We start from the raw sequence: 17,758 nt of genomic DNA, 5'->3' as shown, positions 1-17,758 counted from the left end.
AAATATGGCAGATCTCCTGAAACAGGCTCCTGTGTGGCTTTGAAAACGACATTTAAAGAAGGAAAAGGAGATTATGTTTTTATATAAAGAACATTGTTATATTTATATTGTGCTTTAATAAATACAAATGAACTGTTGCTGTGTCACTTGGACCGACTTACAGTGACCTCACAACTCCGCAATATAAGCTTACAAGTATAGCGCATATTATTTAACATTGAATGAATATATTTTTTATTTACACATGCCCCTAATTACAAGATTGAAGTCATGATACGAATGAAAGAAAACATCTTTAAAATATCAGCTTAACCAGCTTCATTAATGAGTTGTTGCTGGTGGACCAGCTTCATTAATGAGTTGTTGCTGGTGGACCAGCTTCATTAATGAGTTGTTGCTGGTGGACCAGCTTCATTGGTTTACCAGCACCGAACCAGCATAGACCAGCATAGAAAGTATGCTGGTCTATGCTGGTTTTTTTAGCAGTTACAGCAGTTTTTTAGAAGGTTTTTTTAAGTTATTAATGAACTACATGAGCTGTATAGCTTACCCTTCAGGAGCAATATCTGATCCTTGAAGAATTCCTCCTCCAGTAAATCTTCTTAATATCGTAATGGCCTACGTTACCGTCACAATCCTTGATATTGGAAGAGCGTACAATCTCCTTATATCATTCATATAAAAATAATTTATATTTTATGTTTTGGCATCTCAAACCATGAAAATGTCAGGCGGTGCACCTGTCCTAGCAGATGAACAGACTAAGAAAACTATTAAAAAATGTATTGAAATGATAATAAATTCTAAATGAAATACTATGGCATGCTTTTATTGTTGTAACGATTCAAATGAACCAAATTTTTACAAATACCAATAGTTTTAAGCTGTTGCGATAATTTAAAAACGTTTGTCCAGCAATTTGAATGTTCTCAAATGTCAGGGTGGCACAGCTGTAAAGATGGGACTTTTATGATAAAATTAAAGTGGAAAACAGGAAACAGGTTATTGTATCATCAAGAGGACCTCAACTGACCTTTATAGCAGAGTGAAAATGTTTTTATATCTCTTTTGAATATTGATAAAAACAGCTACTTTCAACTTATAGGTAGAGTGGTTCACTTTCCATGTCAGGGCGGTACAACCAATGTAAAACTAGAAAAATGTTATTTTATCATAAATGTCTTTATTCTATTTGAAATGTATATGTATGAAGTTGTTAGCATGAACAAAAGTTAATGCTAGTGCCCTAGTAGATGCCTGTTTAATTTGAAATCAGTTGCAAATGTCAGGTGGTGCAACTGCAGAGAATGTTACTCTATGATGTTATATTTAAAGCTCTAACATTATTATTTTTTTAAATTCTAAAGTTTAACAGTGTTAAGTTAATGATGTTATACACTTTCAAACTATTTTTTATGGTATTAATGAATATTGTTTAACAATTAATTAAGGATGCCACGCGGAAGCGACTGTGATTTTGTTTTTGAATTTGTTTTTGCTTGATATGATGTGAAGAACTATTGTATTGAATGTATTCATTTTTCATCAAGAATTGTGATTTGAATTCACTATTTTGTTATTTATTTTTTCTCTCTTTACAGCATTAATAAAAGAGAGAAAATATAAATAACAAAATAGTGAATTCAAATCACAATTAATTTACTGTCTGAGCCACTTAAAACCACTAAATATACACTTCATTTATAACTATAATATTCAATTTATAACAATTTAGTTAGTTAACTAGCTGTTTGGCAACTAAATGCTTGGATCACAGTATATAGTGTGACATAAAATCAGAACACAATATATAACAATGTTCTTTATAAAGAACATTGTTTATATTTACATTGTGCTGAATAAATACGAATTAACTGTTGCCTGTGTCACTTGGTCTTTTGTCCTGTAAGTGGAAACCGATGATGTGTTACTATGACTTAAGTATTTAGTTGCTAAATATTGATCTGAGAGCATTCAGACGTTGAAAACACGTTTAAAATACTGTGACGTTGAAAACACGTTTAAAGTGGTTCAAAAGTGAAAGTTTTTTCGCCGACTATTTATAGACGTTGATTAAACATTCACGGTTAGACCAGATTTCAACGGGATGTGCAATACTGGCTTTCAACTGATAAATGTGGATGTGGTTTCTTAGTAAGACTAAAATGATGATATATTATTATTAGCACAATGTAGAGGACGAAACATTTTAGTATTGCAAATCCGGTTGAAATCTGGTCTAAGCGTGAACATTCAATCAACGTCTATAAATAGTCGGCGAAAAAAGGGATGTGTGCTCTCCCAACTGCACTTCTCCCTCTACACCAGGGGTGTCCAAACTTTTTTCAAAGAGGGCCAGATTTGATAATGTGAAATAGATAGATAGATATAGATATCTATAGATAGATAGATATAGATATATATATATATATATATATATATATATATATATATATATATATATATATATATATATATATATATATATATATATACATACACACTTTTGGATATATATTTACATTTATATTGTACAAAGTAGGTAAATGTTTAAATGTTTATGCTTACCTCTGTTCTACTTTGTTGTCTTTACTATCCTTGTTTTTATTTTTTTTATTTTTCTTGTTTGTATATTCTATGTATGTACCTTGAGAGCATACATGGATAATAAAGCTGATTGATATTCTGATTCTGAAAATAATGCACATCCATTAAGGATAAGGATTAAGGATAGTATATCGTTCCACAGTAATGTTAGGCAAATCTAATGTATTAATCTAATCTAATGTGTGAAACAGCATAGGGAACCATGAGTGCGAGCTCACCATAACCCACAATATCACGTGCAACAGCTCGCAGACATAGAGGAAGGCAGGTTCTAGTTTAGTAGAGAAACATGCAACAGGGATTTGTTTTCCTGCATGAGTCCAAACTGATGTCATGTAACTGTCCAAATGTCAACTGTCATGTTTGCAGCCAAAAATGTAGGTTAACTAATTGTAAATTACTCTAATTTGCATGCTTCTTCTGTGGGGCTACAAATAATGATGTCATCAACATATTATAACAAAGCAGAATCATTTGGTGTAAATTATTCAGATTATCTCTGAAGGCACTGTGAAATACACCAGGGCTTTCTGAATACCGTTGGGGTCATTTTCAAACTCCTCCGTTTTCGGTGCTGAAAAACGCCGACGTAGCAAAACATGCATTTTCAAATGGAAACAGTAGTGTGGACATGGCCTGAGAGGCATGGGCCCCTGCTGAGCTGGGGGAGGGGGACCTGGTGGGCTGGAGCTGGTGGATGGGGTCAAGACTGTCCCATTGTCTTTCAAAGTGATAGTAAGACATGTTCAGCTCATTTGCCAGGCGGAGGTCATTCATGGACATACATTCATACGTACATACAGATGTCTATTTACTGTATGTACCGTGTGTAGGATGTATATTGACAGTGACAGGTGATATGTACATTAAAAAAAAAACTAATTCTGCATTAAAATTGTAAAAATCGAATCTATAATGGTAGCATTACATATGTTGGTGTTAGAGGGATATTGAGTGTATGACTGATGTTAGTGTTCATCAGAGGTAATGCCTGCAGGAAGAAACTGTTTTCGAGTCTGGCTGTTTTAGCGTACAGTGATCTGCAGCGCCACCCACAGAGGAGAAGCTGTAACAGGTTGTGTCCAGGGTGTGAAGGCAGTGATGTTTCCTGCCCATTTCCTGACTCTGGAGGTGTATAACTCTTGAACAGAGGGCCGGCTGGCATCAATGATTTTCTCTGCAGTCCTCAGCTGTGCGTTTTCGTCTGTTCCTGTCTTGCTCGGTTGTTGATCCAAAGGTCTCTCAAGGCTACCAAACGGAAGAAGTAAAACGAAGCAGCGTGTCTTCTCATTAGAGTCTAAAAGCAACAAGGCAATAACTGTTGTTGCTCGTAGCTCTGAACAGCTGTTGTGCTACGCAGCAACTGACCAAGCCAGTTAGACTCGTAAGTGGAACATTGTAGGTGTGTGGAAACAAACGAGGAGTCGAGTATTCCCTTTGGCTGCACCATGTGGCCGTTTATTTCCATCCATACAAACATTTCACACATTCACTTCCTGTCACCCTTTAACCCCCTCTGTCACCAGGGTTACGCCCCTTTCCTTAAAGGGGCCCCGTGAATTCGGTCGTCCCCTACAACATGACAATATTTATGTTAAATGTGTTGGCGCCGCAAAGCTACGGAAAAATCAGTATATAAGCCGCACCGGTGTATAAGCCGCAGTCTCAAAGCGTGGAAAAAAAGTAGCGGCTTATAGTCCGGAAAGTACGGTTGTTCAAATTGGGCCAAAAAAGCTTTCCAGTCAGACCTACCGGAGTATTTGGGTTTTCACCGTTGAGACTGGGTGCCGGGCGCCACCATTGTTATTTACGTTCTACCGAAAAACGGCGGGAACGTTGATGACGGAATCATACTGGCATATCTCCAAATTCTTGTTGTGTTTGTCCATCAGTGCCACTGTGCTATTGCATAGTGCATATTCACCCAGCAGATTGAAACTTCACACAGAAGCTTTGCAAAGTGGCAACAAACAAAGTCAAAGAAAATCAATAAATAATATCTTTTAAATATATATTCAAACCTCTCCTATACAAACATTGTCCATGCATTTGCTTCAGCAGACAGTGGAGATAATTACATCCATATTTACACAGTGTGTAAGGTGAAAAACAAAAATTGTGTCTTTCTCCATGAATGTTGGACTCAGTCACACCGGATAAAACCAGACTGGTCCAGATTACATGTGACAGGACTGATGAAAGTGGGAAATGAATATTATTATGTTACAGTTTTTAGTGTGTCGTGGTACCACAGGGCCTCTGTGGTTCAGGTGTTCACAGTGTTAGCAGCTGCTAGGAGTGAGGAGAACAGAGAGTCTGGTCTTTGCTTCAGCACATCTGGATGGTCAAACTCAGCCACCTGTCGGACAAATCGCTGACTGTTAGTCTAGGATTAGAAGCACATGAACTTTATCTTTATCTTTTTTTTAATCTCTCAAACCTTTCCGTTGTCCATGACCAGAATACGATCTGCATGCATCACAGTGTTGATACGATGGGCGATGGTGAGCATGGTGCAGTCCTGAAAGGCTTCTTTGATGGTGGTCTGGATCAAGGCGTCTGTCTCTGCATCGATGGATGCTGTTGCCTCATCCAAAAGAATGATCTGTTGGAGCAGGGGAAGGACCCAAACGCAGTCACAGATCGCTTCAAGATCAGAATATCAATACAGACTCAAATAATTAGTAAATATACAAATACATTCTGCCTGTAGAAAAATACAGAACGCGGTTCATTAAACAGGCTACAGAGAGGAAACACTGCTGCTCTGGCAGTTATGATAGCTGCGTGTCTTAATTATGCCTCTAGTCCAGCGGTTCCCAAACTTTTTAGGCCGCGCACCCCCGTCTACATCCCGACCGGGTTCGCGCACCCCCCCCCCCCCCCCCCTTAATAAAAAAAAAAAAAAAAAAAGAAGCAACAGAGCCTTTTAAGCCTTCATAGCCGCATAAGAATCGGACCAATGAGAGAACAGTTTGCTCGCGCGTGGCATTTGTTTACAAGATTTAGTCCGCTGTTAAATGTTGCAGTGTGAACACAAACCGAACAAAGGAGCAACTGCAACAAAGCAAACGAACTGAAGGTGTGAAAACGCCCTGAAACACTGCAACAAAATAACTTTCAGTGACACAAGGCGTCACTTTTAAAGAGCAATACGGATCGCGAGCACACACGCACAGGCTCAGAGGCAGATTATCACATTTAATTTACAATTAATGACCGACTAATGTAGCCAGGATGTCTTCGGACAAAGCATCGATGCGGCGCGACACAGTGTTGTTGGACACCGGGATCATGCACAACTTTTTTGCTTCTTTCTCCCCAATCATACATTCCACCATCTCTCTGGCAGCTGGCAAGCTCACGTCTTCGGCGATTGTGTGCGGTAGCCCCTTTCTCGCTATTCTGTAACCAGATGTAAGAAATTTGAGCAAAACAGGGGTGATTAGTAGATATAATAGTGTTTAATAATTCATAATTAAGGTTCATAATTAGTCATAATCATAAGGGTTTTGGGAATGCATAATTAAGAAAAACATAAAGTGTTGTAGGATTATACAAGGGAGTAAGTCATAACTGACAGGATTTGAATGTGTTTGTTGCAGGCAGAGCGAGATGCAGAGACAGGCGTTTACTGAGGAGTGAGCGTAGGCAGCCAATAAAAATGGAGATAGATAAAAGGGGAGGAGTCGCGAATAGATATAAGGGAGGGGATAGTCAAGAGTTTTTCCTCTCGTTATTTTAGAAGTCCTGGGAAGACGTGTGGTCCTGGGACGGGGAGAGGTTTTTTCCAAGGGGGGGGTTCATTGTTTAATATTTCAAAGATTAATGTACACCATTGCATAACTGTAATTGTAACAGCAGGATTAAAATCCTTTCTGACGGTGAACCAGTTTCGGTAACGTTTTTAGCGCCGTGTTGCTGAAAAGCTATCAGTACCACGTGTGCTGGCCTGCTCCACGCTCCTTGGGGGAGGACTTTTTCTCCACACAGATATGAAGCCCGTAGTGCGTCATTTATAGACCCAACACATGAATGAGACTGCAGTTGTTTTTGGCTGTTTTGTAACTCCTCCAATTTCGATATTAAAATATGTAAGGGGCTTTTGACTTGCACTGGCATGCTTGGTGTTCAGGTGGCGACGTAAATAAGAGCTTCAGACTGTTAGCCAGAACCTCGCTGCACACCACGCACTGTGGCTTTGGGGAATCTGCGTTGCCAATCCAAGTGAAGCCCAGACACACATACTTTTCATCATATTTCCTCTTTTTTTCCCAGTCTGCGCCGTCTCATCTTCCTCTGACTCTGGCTCGATTTCTTCTCCCGGTCTCTCCCCAATAACGCACCTCTCAGTTCCCCTCGCCTCCGATTCCTCTCTCTCTCTCTGTCCCTCTCCTCTTTTACGACTGATAGCTTCAGATGTCCCACCTGACAGTTTTTAAATTAAAATGACATTTTCTTTTTATATTTAATATTATTACACCATCAGACCGCCATTACACTTTTCCTCTCGCGCACCCCCTAGAGGCAGCTCGCGCACCCCCAGGGGTGCGCGCACCCCACTTTGGGAATCCCTGCTCTAGTCCAAGAGGGTTGTTGGAGTTTGATTTATCATAATAGCACCATCAACTATATCCATTTGTTTCAATATATCTAAATGTTTGAAACTCATTATGTGACATCTGCATATTGAGAACTAGTGTGAATATAGTGTGGTCTGAATAGGTCAACATACATAAAAAAACAACATAGGTTTGCCTTCGCACAGTGATCCTGTGCAGACACAAACTCCATCAGAAGTCTCTACAGCTGTTAAAGCCCACTGACAGCTGATCAGCTAATCAGGACGAAACCATGACATATATGTGGCAGTAGTAATCCAGTGGCTGTTCAGCGGCTGAAAAGTTGGGAAGTGTGTAAATAGCAAGAAAACAGAAGACAGAAATTCATGGACAAACCTTGGAGTTGCGTAGTAGTGCTCTAGCCATACATATGAGTTGTCTCTCTCCTACAGAGAAGTTCTCTCCATTCTCCAGCACTGTTGCCTGTAGTTTTCCCTCCAGTCTGGAGATCTAAGGAAACAAAACAATACTCATAGAACCACTTATAAGTCTGCTACTACCACCTCTAAGAGTAACCTATACTGACGATGATCAAATAATGATATAAAAACCCCAAGTTTGTAAAATAGTCAAAGCTACCAACTGAAACATAAAATTGCTACTTACACTTTACTGCATTGGCAATAATAATCTAATGGTATTGTGTAAAACTCACAGGGTATATTTTTCTACTCTGTGTACTTTTACTTTGACACATTAAGTACACAAAGCTCATAACACTTCAGTACTTAAACTCAAGTAAGGTCTTTCTGTTTGCTGCTGCCTTTAATTGAACCACATTCAATTAATATATTAATCCATTTCCTGCATTTCTGCATTTTACTGCTGAATTTTATTTCTTACACTGTTTCTTGAATTGTTTTTAAATCGAAAGTTACGAATGTAACTACGGTTCTATGAATCCTGGATGACCGCCAGAGGCAGTGCTTCACACTGGATATCTTCCGTCTCGCGCATGCGCAGGTCGAATATTTATATTAACAAAGTCACGTGTGACCTCGGATGACCCCCGTCGTCTATAAGTTCCGGTGTCATCCTTAGCTCAGTCCTATGGAATCTTCTCGCGAGTTCACGGGATTCCGAGTGACCAAGAACTCTGGCGGTCATCCAGGATTCATAGAACCGTGGTTACATTCGTAACTTTCGTTCTATTTCATCCTTACTGACCGCCAGAGGCAGTGCTTCACACTGGATGACTTATACCAAAAGAGTCACGAGGAAGCACAGTAACTACCTCTTATAGCTCCGGCAGAGAAAATTGGCCAAAGAACCCTCCCCAGTGGGTGAGGGTTGGCAACGTTAACTCTGTAGTGTTTGGTGAATGTGCTCGGTGATGCCCATGAGGCCGCCGCACATATATCCCCCACAGGCACACCACTCAGGCTTGCCCTCGGTGTGGAGACACTCTTGGTAGTGACCCTTCACCCCGGACGGCCGAGCGCAGCCGCTCGCCTTGTATGTATAGGCAATGGCCTCCACTATCCAGTGGGACAGGTGCTGTTTTTTTTGTTTTTTTAAAAAAGGAGCACAGCCCTTCTTAGGCTCACCATAACTGACTATGCAGGCGGTGGCTTCCACATAAGCTCTGATGGCCCACACTGGGCACAGCAGCCTTGACCTCTCCTCTCCCAATGGGGAGGGGGGGGGGGGGTCAACTTTGCCAGCTGGATAGGCCGGTTTATATGTGAACGTATCCACACCCTTGGGAGAAACACTGCATTAGGCCAGAAAGTGACACCCAAGCCATCTGAGTTCCACCTCAGACATGATTCTTCCACTGATAGGGCATGCAGCTCGCCCCCACATTGAGGTGAATTGACGGCAAGGAGAAAACAGTCTTGCCGATAGCCATCTCGGCTCCGCCTGTGCCAGGGGTTCAAAAGGAGACAAGCATAAGGTGTCCAGTACCAAGGGTAGGTCCCATGCCGGGGAGACCGGCCCTTATCCAGGAGGGACTGTAGAAACTCAGTACAGCAGGCACGGGGCGCTGTACTGGGACCTTGTTCTGAGCTGCCCACCAGTCGGAGAACAGCTTCCACCCGTTTCTTGTACTGCAGGCAGGTAGACCGCTCACTGGCATTCAGAATAGTCAGTCAGACTGGTTCTATGCAGCCACATAGCATCCGGTCGGGCCCTCCCGTGACCCATAGTTGAAGGCGGCAGGGATTGGAATGCCAAATCCGACCCTCTAGTTGAGACAGGAGATCCCTCCTGTCGGGGAAAAACTCTGACAAGCTTATAGCAAAATCAGAGGGAATGGTGGAAAGGCATAAAGAAGATCCTCTGGCCACGTGTGAGCCAGGGCATCTTGACCCAGAGGGCTGGTCCTCTCCGTCAGGGAGACCCAGTGGGGGCAGTGGGTCGACACGTTCTGGATGCAGCCGCCACTCTCACGGTGGAGGCTTGTGACGGAACAGGAAAACCACAACCTGGTTCCGTTCTCCTGGTGGGTGCATTGCACACAGGCTGGTCAGGCGAGGGGCCTCCCAAGTCAGAAGGCCACGGTGATCCCCGTAGCAACTTCTGCAGATCTGGTGCCCCATTGATAGTTCATGGGAAATCACAGCAGAGGTGCTGTCCACCGGACAAGCACATGCTTTCCCTTCAAACATGGAAGGAAGTGCTCGAGCGCTAGCTCTAGAGCTTGGACCTGCGGTCTTTCAGCAGACAACTGCCCCCAGGCTGTCCTGTTCTGTCACACTGCACCCCGCCTTGAGAGGCAGGTATCTGTTGTGACAATCTCCTGGTGGAATGGGACACTGTTCGCCAGATATGCACTCCCTCCATGGGGATAGTGAATAGGCACTGTTTCGATAATATTACTGCCCTGTATCTGTGCCACTTGGCATCCAAGTGAAGGCTGTTCAGCCATCCGCAAACCCAAGGGAACGACACTTGAGGCAGCTGTCAGTTTACCCAATAGTCTGAGAAAAGGATGTAGGGCAACCGTCTGCCCCCTCGGAAGAGGGAGAGGTTGTGGGGGTTGTTGGCCACATGCTGGGGCGACAGACAGGCCCTCATAGGGCCACACTAATGAAGGTTATGCTCTGAGAAGGGCTCAGGTAGCTCCTCTCCATGTTCACCTTGAGGCCCACCGGCCCACGTGAGAGAAGGCGAGCAGTGTCCTGTGGCGCCCGAAGCCGGGATGGCGCCTAGGTCAGCCAGTCGTCTAAGTACGGCAGTATGTTCACGCCCTGCGATTGCAGGGGCAAAGGACAGCAGTAACACACTGTGAACACCCATGGGGAGATGGGAGAGTCCGAATGGAAGCACCCAGGACTGAAAGTTGTGGTGATGCACCATGGGAACATGGGAATAGGCGTCGATAGACGTGAACCACTCTCCCTTGGAAATCCGCTGCTGGGAAAAAGAACCCAGACAGCCGGCCTGGAGACATCTCCTGGCACCCCTGCCGGGGGGACGGGGACATAAGTAGGGTTGTATAGGTAGCGGTCCGGCCTCTCAGCAGGACGCCGAGGCCTGTTGCGGCTACTAGGGTAAGCTGGAGGCTGAGAAAACGGCCTTGTGGGGCCAAAGTGGGACCCCTAGGTCTGGGGGTGCAGGCATGTCCCTGCAAAGACCAGAGAACTGCTGCCTGGTCTGGCTAGCTCTAACAGTCCGCTGAAGCGCCTGTATAGCAGCTGACTCGAACAGCTCACCAGGTTCCACTGGGACAGTACGGAGGGTCCTCCTACATGTCTCAGATAGGGGTGACTGCGCCAGCCAAACCTGGCGGCGAGTCTGAACCAGGGTGGACATCATACATCCACGTTCCCTCGATATGAGCGCAAATGCCTGCAATGAAGCATCACTGAGCAGAAGCGTCGAAGTAGCCCGCTGCAGAGAATCTGCGAGGGAAAGCATGAGGTGGGAGAGGGAGTTGTCGATACGGTGCACAGCGCTGCTGTGTCATAAGCCCTGGATAGCAAGTCATCTTTGAACCAACATTGGGTCGAGGGCACCTGGCATCGGGCCTCAGAGTCTCCTCAGGGGAAACTGATGGACGCAATAGTCATCTAACTGGCTGGCATACGTGCAAGGCCAGATTTGCCGCCTCCTGCATGGTCTGATGTAAGGCGGGAGAGAGCCCTGGTGTCTCCAGCATGCATGCAACTCCCTCAGATATTCCTCGGAGAGAGGAACAGAAAAGGTGGTGAGGGCGAGAAGGCGCCTGAAGAAGGCACTCACAGGTGGATGTTCCAGCTGCTGTGTATGCCAGGCGTGCAAGCGTTTCCCACTGAGTTAACCTGAGCGGGGACGCTCTGTTAACTGTGACAGCCGTAAGGCTACAAAGTGTATGGCTACAGCCCCAGTATCAGCTTTGTTTAGCTAGTTTCCCACTGAGTTAACCTGAGCGGGGACGCTCTGTTAACTGTGACAGCCGTAAGGATACAAAGTTGATGGACACAGCCCCAGTATCAGCTCTGTTTAGCCGTCTTCCCACTAAGTTAACCTGAGCGGGGACGCTCTGTTAACTGTGACGGCCGTAAGGTTTACAAAGTTGATGGACGCAGTCCCAGCTAGCATCTCACCAAGTTAGCCTGAGTGAAGACACTGCTAACTGCAAATTACGTCAGATGTAAAGATTAAATCTCAATGGACACAACGCCAATGCCGATCTAGTGTCTCACCAAGTTTGCCTGAGCAGGAACACTCTGCTAACTGTGATAGCCGTAACACTGTGAAGGGCGGGCCGACAGCGTAATTCTACGCTCTCGTTAGCGCGCCACTCGATTAACTAGAGCGGAAGCGCTCTGCCAACCGTGGAACAAACAACTGTTATAGAAAACAATGTTAATCGATCTTACCGATTGCTGTCATCACGACTTAGCTGGCCCTTATCAGACTGGTGACGACCGATGATAGGGGCGTCCACCAGTCCGGGGCTCGATGTCCGAACGGCGAACACACCGTTCCCTCCGAAGAGGGACAGCTCGTCGCAGCCTTTGGAGGGCGAGAGAACCGCAACTCCGACCGGTGGTCACAAGGCTACAGCGACAAGCTCTAATATGTCTTGATCGTAGACACATCCTTGTGTATGCTACCATGGTAGCTAACCTGCGTCGCGAGAAGATGAAAAAGGACTGAGCTCAGGATGACACCGGAACTTATAGACGACGGGGGTCATCCGAGGTCACACGTGACTTTGTTGATATAAATATTCGACCTGCGCATGCGCGAGACGGAAGATATCCAGTGTGAAGCACTGCCTCTGGCGGTCAGTAAGGATGAAATAGAACTCCTTTTCTTTTGCCTTATGTTTTGATGCTTTTAATGTGTTTTAATGTGTTTTATGTGAAGCACTTTGAATTACCTTGTTGTTGAAATGTGCTATACAAATAAACTTGCCTTGCCTTGCCTTACATACAGTGACTTTACTTGTGAGTATTTTCAGTGTGGTATTGCTACTTTTACTAAAGTAAAGAATTTAATACTTCTTCCACCAATGCTATGGTTCATAATACATTGGAAAATAAGGGTTCAATAACATCAATACACCACTAAGACAGCTACTATCTGGTCAGATAACATTTCACTTCAAGATATGTGAAAAGAAATCGCTGCACGCTAGCTAAAAAGATTGAGTCTGGATAATTGATTAGACTCTCTAATGAAACTGTTAATGTACTGTGCTTCATATTGTCCAGCGAACATACCGAGTCCTTAATGTAGGTCTTCTCCAGCGCCGCCCAGATCTCCTCATCATTGAAGTTATTGAAGGGGTCTAAGTTGTACCTGGAGGAAAGGACATGCACTATCACAGTTGGCGAGCCAGAGACTAACCCACCACAGTGGGAGCAGTGTGTACCTGAGTGTAAACATAAAGCTCTATGGAGTTAGGGGTTAGCTTAGGTTACCTGACCGTTCCAATGAATAGCACAGGATCCTGGGGAATGATGGACAATTTGCTGCGCAGATCCTGCAGACCAATGGCTGTAATGTCCACGCCATCTATCAGGATGGTCCCTGATGCTGGCTCCACCAGCCTGAACAGAGCCACGCCTAGAGAGGACTTCCCTACAGAAACAAAGGACAGTAACCCTAATGGTTCACAGAGGCAGGTCCCCTTAGCACCCTACAGCCATGTCTCTACAAGTCAACACTCTCATCCAAGTAAGTTCTTTCATTTACACATTTAAATCCAAAAAGATGCTGTTAAACTGGGCGATCAACATTTGCATTGCAGAAGATATATTATGATCAATATAGACTATAGGCTTTGTGATTTATTGTAATGCATATACCGGTATGTTGCTTATTACGGTATATGATATGACGTATTGAAATAAGTAAAATTGTGTGCGTATTTAGGACTGTTCAAGATTCAACTCTGATAATTCGTGATAGTTACCTTCAATCAATCAAATCATTTTAATATGTCTGAGTCATCGTGACAGTTTCTGAATTGCCCATTTACACCAAACTCAACCTGCATGAAAAACAAAGTTATGAGTAAAAACTGCTGGAGTCAAGGTCTTACCAGAGCCTGTCCTTCCCACAATGCCCAGCTTCTCTCCAGCTCGGATGAAGAAATCGAGTCCGTTCAGGACAATAGGTGTATTTTCTCGGTACCTCATCTTATAGTCCTGGAAGGTGATGGTTCCGCTCTTCGGCCAATCCTCTGGGACTTGGGCCTCCTTTATTTGCCTGGGGGCCTCAGACGTACAACCCTGTACACAATAAACAACAACTACTTTGAGGGAGGGGAAAGGTAGTGTGTCAGAGAAAAATGTAACTATTAGCTTTAGAAACTGTTGTCCTTGAGTCGTTTAATGGACAGTAAAAGACCAGTAAAAAATGGTTGGATTGTTGGTAGTTGTCACGCAGCCTGTGTACATGTGTATCATTATTTTTCAGAGGCAGAGATGTTTAGAGTCTGACCGTGATGTATTCCTGCAGCCGCTCCACTGAGTTGAATCTAGCCTCGACCTCCGTCGCCACCCTCACTGTATACTGAAGGATGCCTGTCAGCTGGACAACACATCAACATCTTTAAATACACAGGTTGCAGTTGCTTTCACTGTATCTTTACAAAAATAAACGAAAGGTTCATTCATTTTCTGTTCCAAACTCACCTGTAAGGTGTAGGACAAGGCCAAGCCTTTCAAAGACGGACTGATGAAGTCATTACTGCTGAGCACAACGAACAGAGACACCAACCAGATCATGGTTGAAGCCATGGAGTCCAGGCAGAAGGAGAGCCAACGTGTTCCAGAGTGAAACAATAAATAGTGGTTGGAGTTGATGTCATTCAGTGACTTGAACCTGCAATGTGATAAAGAACATGCAGGTTTGTGAACATACATACTGTACCGCCTCACCCAAATGATCCGTAATGCAGCATTTAAAACGCAGACCAGGTTTAGAGACACTGACTGAAACATCACCTGCTGCTTTTGCACTGCATCTAACGATAAAGCAAGGAAACTCTATGAGTGAGTGTCCTTTGCTTATCTCTAGAACTGTTGATTTGATCTACTTCAAACTTGGCAGTTGTATTGCTGGGGACCCAAGGGAATGCAGTGTGAAATGTGGTGCGATTTGATCAGTTGGTGGCACTACAACAAACTTTGCATTTTGGCCCGAAACGTCAGAGCTGTAAGTGACGAAATTCCCAACATTTTGTTTGTTGTTCTGTCAAAGATTTAATGATATTTTTTTCACTTCACTGAAAGCCAACAATTGTCACAGCTCTGCCCCTTCTCGCCTGTCTCTTTATTTCTCACCCACCTCACTCTACTATCAGCTCATTCAGTGCACCTGTCAGCCTCCCTCATTCACCTGCCTCTGTTCACTAATCAAGCACTCCCTCCTCATCAGTACAACTACCCTCCCCTGCCTCTCAGTCACTCCTTGCCAGATCATTGCCATGTCTACCCTCCCATTTGGCTCGTCCTTTTCCCGGTTTCCCTGTCTGCCTGCCCTGTCTCATCCTGCTGGAATTCCCCCCTCATCTCGTCCGTGGATTCCCTGTTGTGTTCCTGGAAGTTTCCTGTTCTGATTTCATTATTCATTAAATACCTGCTTCACTCTACTTCTGGTCTTGTCTGCATTTGAGTCCTCCACCACACCCCGTGTCAACAATGACCTCTTAGGGTAACTTAAAATCAGGTTATAATGCATTATATTAGTTATTACAATACATTACTCTAACTCTAATGTATTAGAACTATGGGAATTATAAAACACTGATTTTAAAAATGTGCGTCATGATCAATTTTCTGGCATTTTAAACTGTGTCCATATTGTCACCCCGACAACGCTGCAAACAGCAATATAAGGAGCCACACAGTTGAGTCATGTCGAGGAACGTTGCTATCTTACAGTTGTATGTGTCTGTCTCTTATGTTGTAGGCATGGATGGTGCTGAGGCCGTGCAGGGTAGAGGTGGTGAGAGAGATGCAGGGAGAACGACTGACGTTCTCCATCCTCTTCATCTGTCGGATACTCCTCTGGAAGATACTGCAGATGAATCACAACTGATATATTTAGTTTGCCTTTGAAGAACTCTTGTACTGAACCTGCTTTTAAGACGTGCAACAATTTAAATGATTGTGAATTGCTACGATCCTATTTTCCAAAAGTACCCATACAAATCATTTTTTCCATGTTTAAACTGGTATCAACTCACAAGAGAATGAGGCCGAACAAAGCTCCCATGAAAACCACAGCTGCCAGCATCGGGGGGAAGACTGCCGAGATGGTGATGATGGTGAAGGTGACCAGCAGAGCAAAATCAAAGAAATTGTCCATGTAGAGGGGAAGCACCGTGTCCACCTCCTCTTGATCTTTGGAGAAGCGGTTGAGAATGCGTCCTGTTGGCGTCGTGTCAAAGAAACTCATGGGACTGGAGAAAATCTGAGAAAGGAAAACAAAACAAAAGTCATCATAAACGTATATTTATAGGGAGTAGTTCATTTGAGGGTGATGAGGGGGGATGGCATTCCCTTTGTTCATAGAATGACCAAAATGCCAGAGGGTTTGTTTAATTGTTGGAATGCTGTTAAGCATTCCAACAATTAAACAATTATCCTGTTTCTTTATTCCACTATTTCTTCCGTCCCCCTTTTTTTGAAACTCTTCTTCTCTATTTTTACAGGATCTGTTCTTCAACTCATCCTTCCTCTCAATTATTAATATCGGAGCAATAGGAGCTACGGTTATGGGAGTTTTGAGGATTTGTTTGAGAGGTGTTTCCCTGTGTTATCTCCATGAAAAAGCTCTCTCTCTCTCTCTGTCTCTCTCTCTCATACAGTCATTCAGGTCTTAGAGACTTTTAGAGGACCCCCCCCACACACACACACCCCATTTCAAAATAAAAGCCCAAAAGAGTGAATTCTAACTGAAATGCTTGTGATGAAGCCAGGCATTTAATAACCTCTGTTTATGTGTGTCAAACATTATGATTATGTCTCCTCTCCCCCCTCCCCCCCACCCAGCCCCACCCTTTCAAAATAAAAGCCCCATGGATTAACTGTATTTAAACAAGCTCAAAATTAGGCTTTTTTGTTAAAAAGATTAATGCTCTTACTAATACTGCGACAACTACTACTGCTGCTGCTAATATAGTATTACTACTACCACTATAACTTTTGCTGTTGCTACTATTACTACTACTGCTATTACTGCTACTGTTGGAGCTATTTATTTGATATTGTATTTTGTTATTTCATTTATAAGTAGTATTGTTTAATTATTGTAGATGTTTCATATGTTAAGATTATTTTTCTCTTTAGTAGTAATTTGTTTAGTTCTATTATTTTTGGGTAATTACTGTGGGCACCTATTGCTATTTAAACGAGTAGAAAGGTAGGACCAGCATGCACCGGGGTGGGCGTATAGTTTTTACCAGCTGCACAGCAGCATTGCACTGCACAGGACAGGAGAGACAGCACGACAGGAGTTTTGTGAATTAGTTTGTTTGCTTGTTTTATTTGCTTTATTTAATAAATACACAAAAATTGGAATCCTGCTTGGACATTTTACTCTCTTCTGGCTGCGAAAGGATACCAACCACGGTGCATCAGTGGCGTTTGATTATTATTTGTTTAAGTTTGATTTAGCCGACAAATGGCCACTACAAAAACTAAAAACTACGCCCTTGGACTAAAAGTAAAAACTACGCCCTTGGACTAAAAGTAAAAACTTAGCTCCTGGACTCAAAGGACCGATCCCACCACAGCCACAACTGGTTGGATCGTTTTTGGATTTCGTATGGATGGTCAAAGAGGATTGTTTTATTCATCACTCTTGGATTCAATATCAGCGGGACAACTGCTTTGGACCAGATCAACACAGCGCTGAAACATCTCAGAAGAAACGGGTACGTGATACGACTGCCGTATAGGAAGACGGTGAAACGAGTGGAGTTTAAAAGTCTGTATTCACAGTGATGTACGTGCTTCTGGATGTTTAAGCCTGACTGCGTTGAATCGCTACAAATGAACATTGCGCAACACCCGCGCACCACTATCGGCGGCTTTCATTCATTAAAAAGCCCGACTTCAGTGTGTGTGTGTGGCGAATTG

General features: G+C 43.5%; 1 protein-coding gene across 1 annotated transcript in view; it reads right to left on the bottom strand.

Annotated features, from left to right (window-relative positions):
• Positions 1-4,783: 4,783 nt before the first annotated feature.
• LOC306793800 (ATP-binding cassette sub-family C member 12-like) overlaps positions 4,784-17,758 on the bottom strand; it is a 40,805-nt gene continuing 27,830 nt past the window's right edge. Inside the window, exons 22-31 of the mRNA XM_079291572.1 lie at positions 15,862-16,088; positions 15,555-15,692; positions 14,306-14,495; positions 14,112-14,201; positions 13,711-13,900; positions 13,088-13,247; positions 12,887-12,965; positions 7,566-7,679; positions 5,048-5,212; positions 4,784-4,966 (exon numbers count right to left, since the gene is read on the bottom strand). Of these exons, the coding sequence (XP_079147698.1) occupies positions 4,874-4,966; positions 5,048-5,212; positions 7,566-7,679; positions 12,887-12,965; positions 13,088-13,247; positions 13,711-13,900; positions 14,112-14,201; positions 14,306-14,495; positions 15,555-15,692; positions 15,862-16,088 (1,446 nt within the window). The 3' untranslated portion in view covers positions 4,784-4,873. The remainder of the gene's footprint in view (positions 4,967-5,047; positions 5,213-7,565; positions 7,680-12,886; positions 12,966-13,087; positions 13,248-13,710; positions 13,901-14,111; positions 14,202-14,305; positions 14,496-15,554; positions 15,693-15,861; positions 16,089-17,758) is intronic.

This window comes from Melanostigma gelatinosum (assembly GCF_949748355.1).
Source record: "Melanostigma gelatinosum genome assembly, chromosome: 2".
NCBI lineage: Eukaryota > Metazoa > Chordata > Actinopteri > Perciformes > Zoarcidae > Melanostigma > Melanostigma gelatinosum.
The sequence above is the reverse complement of the archived record's forward strand: the minus strand, read 5'-3'. Positions and strand labels throughout refer to the sequence as shown.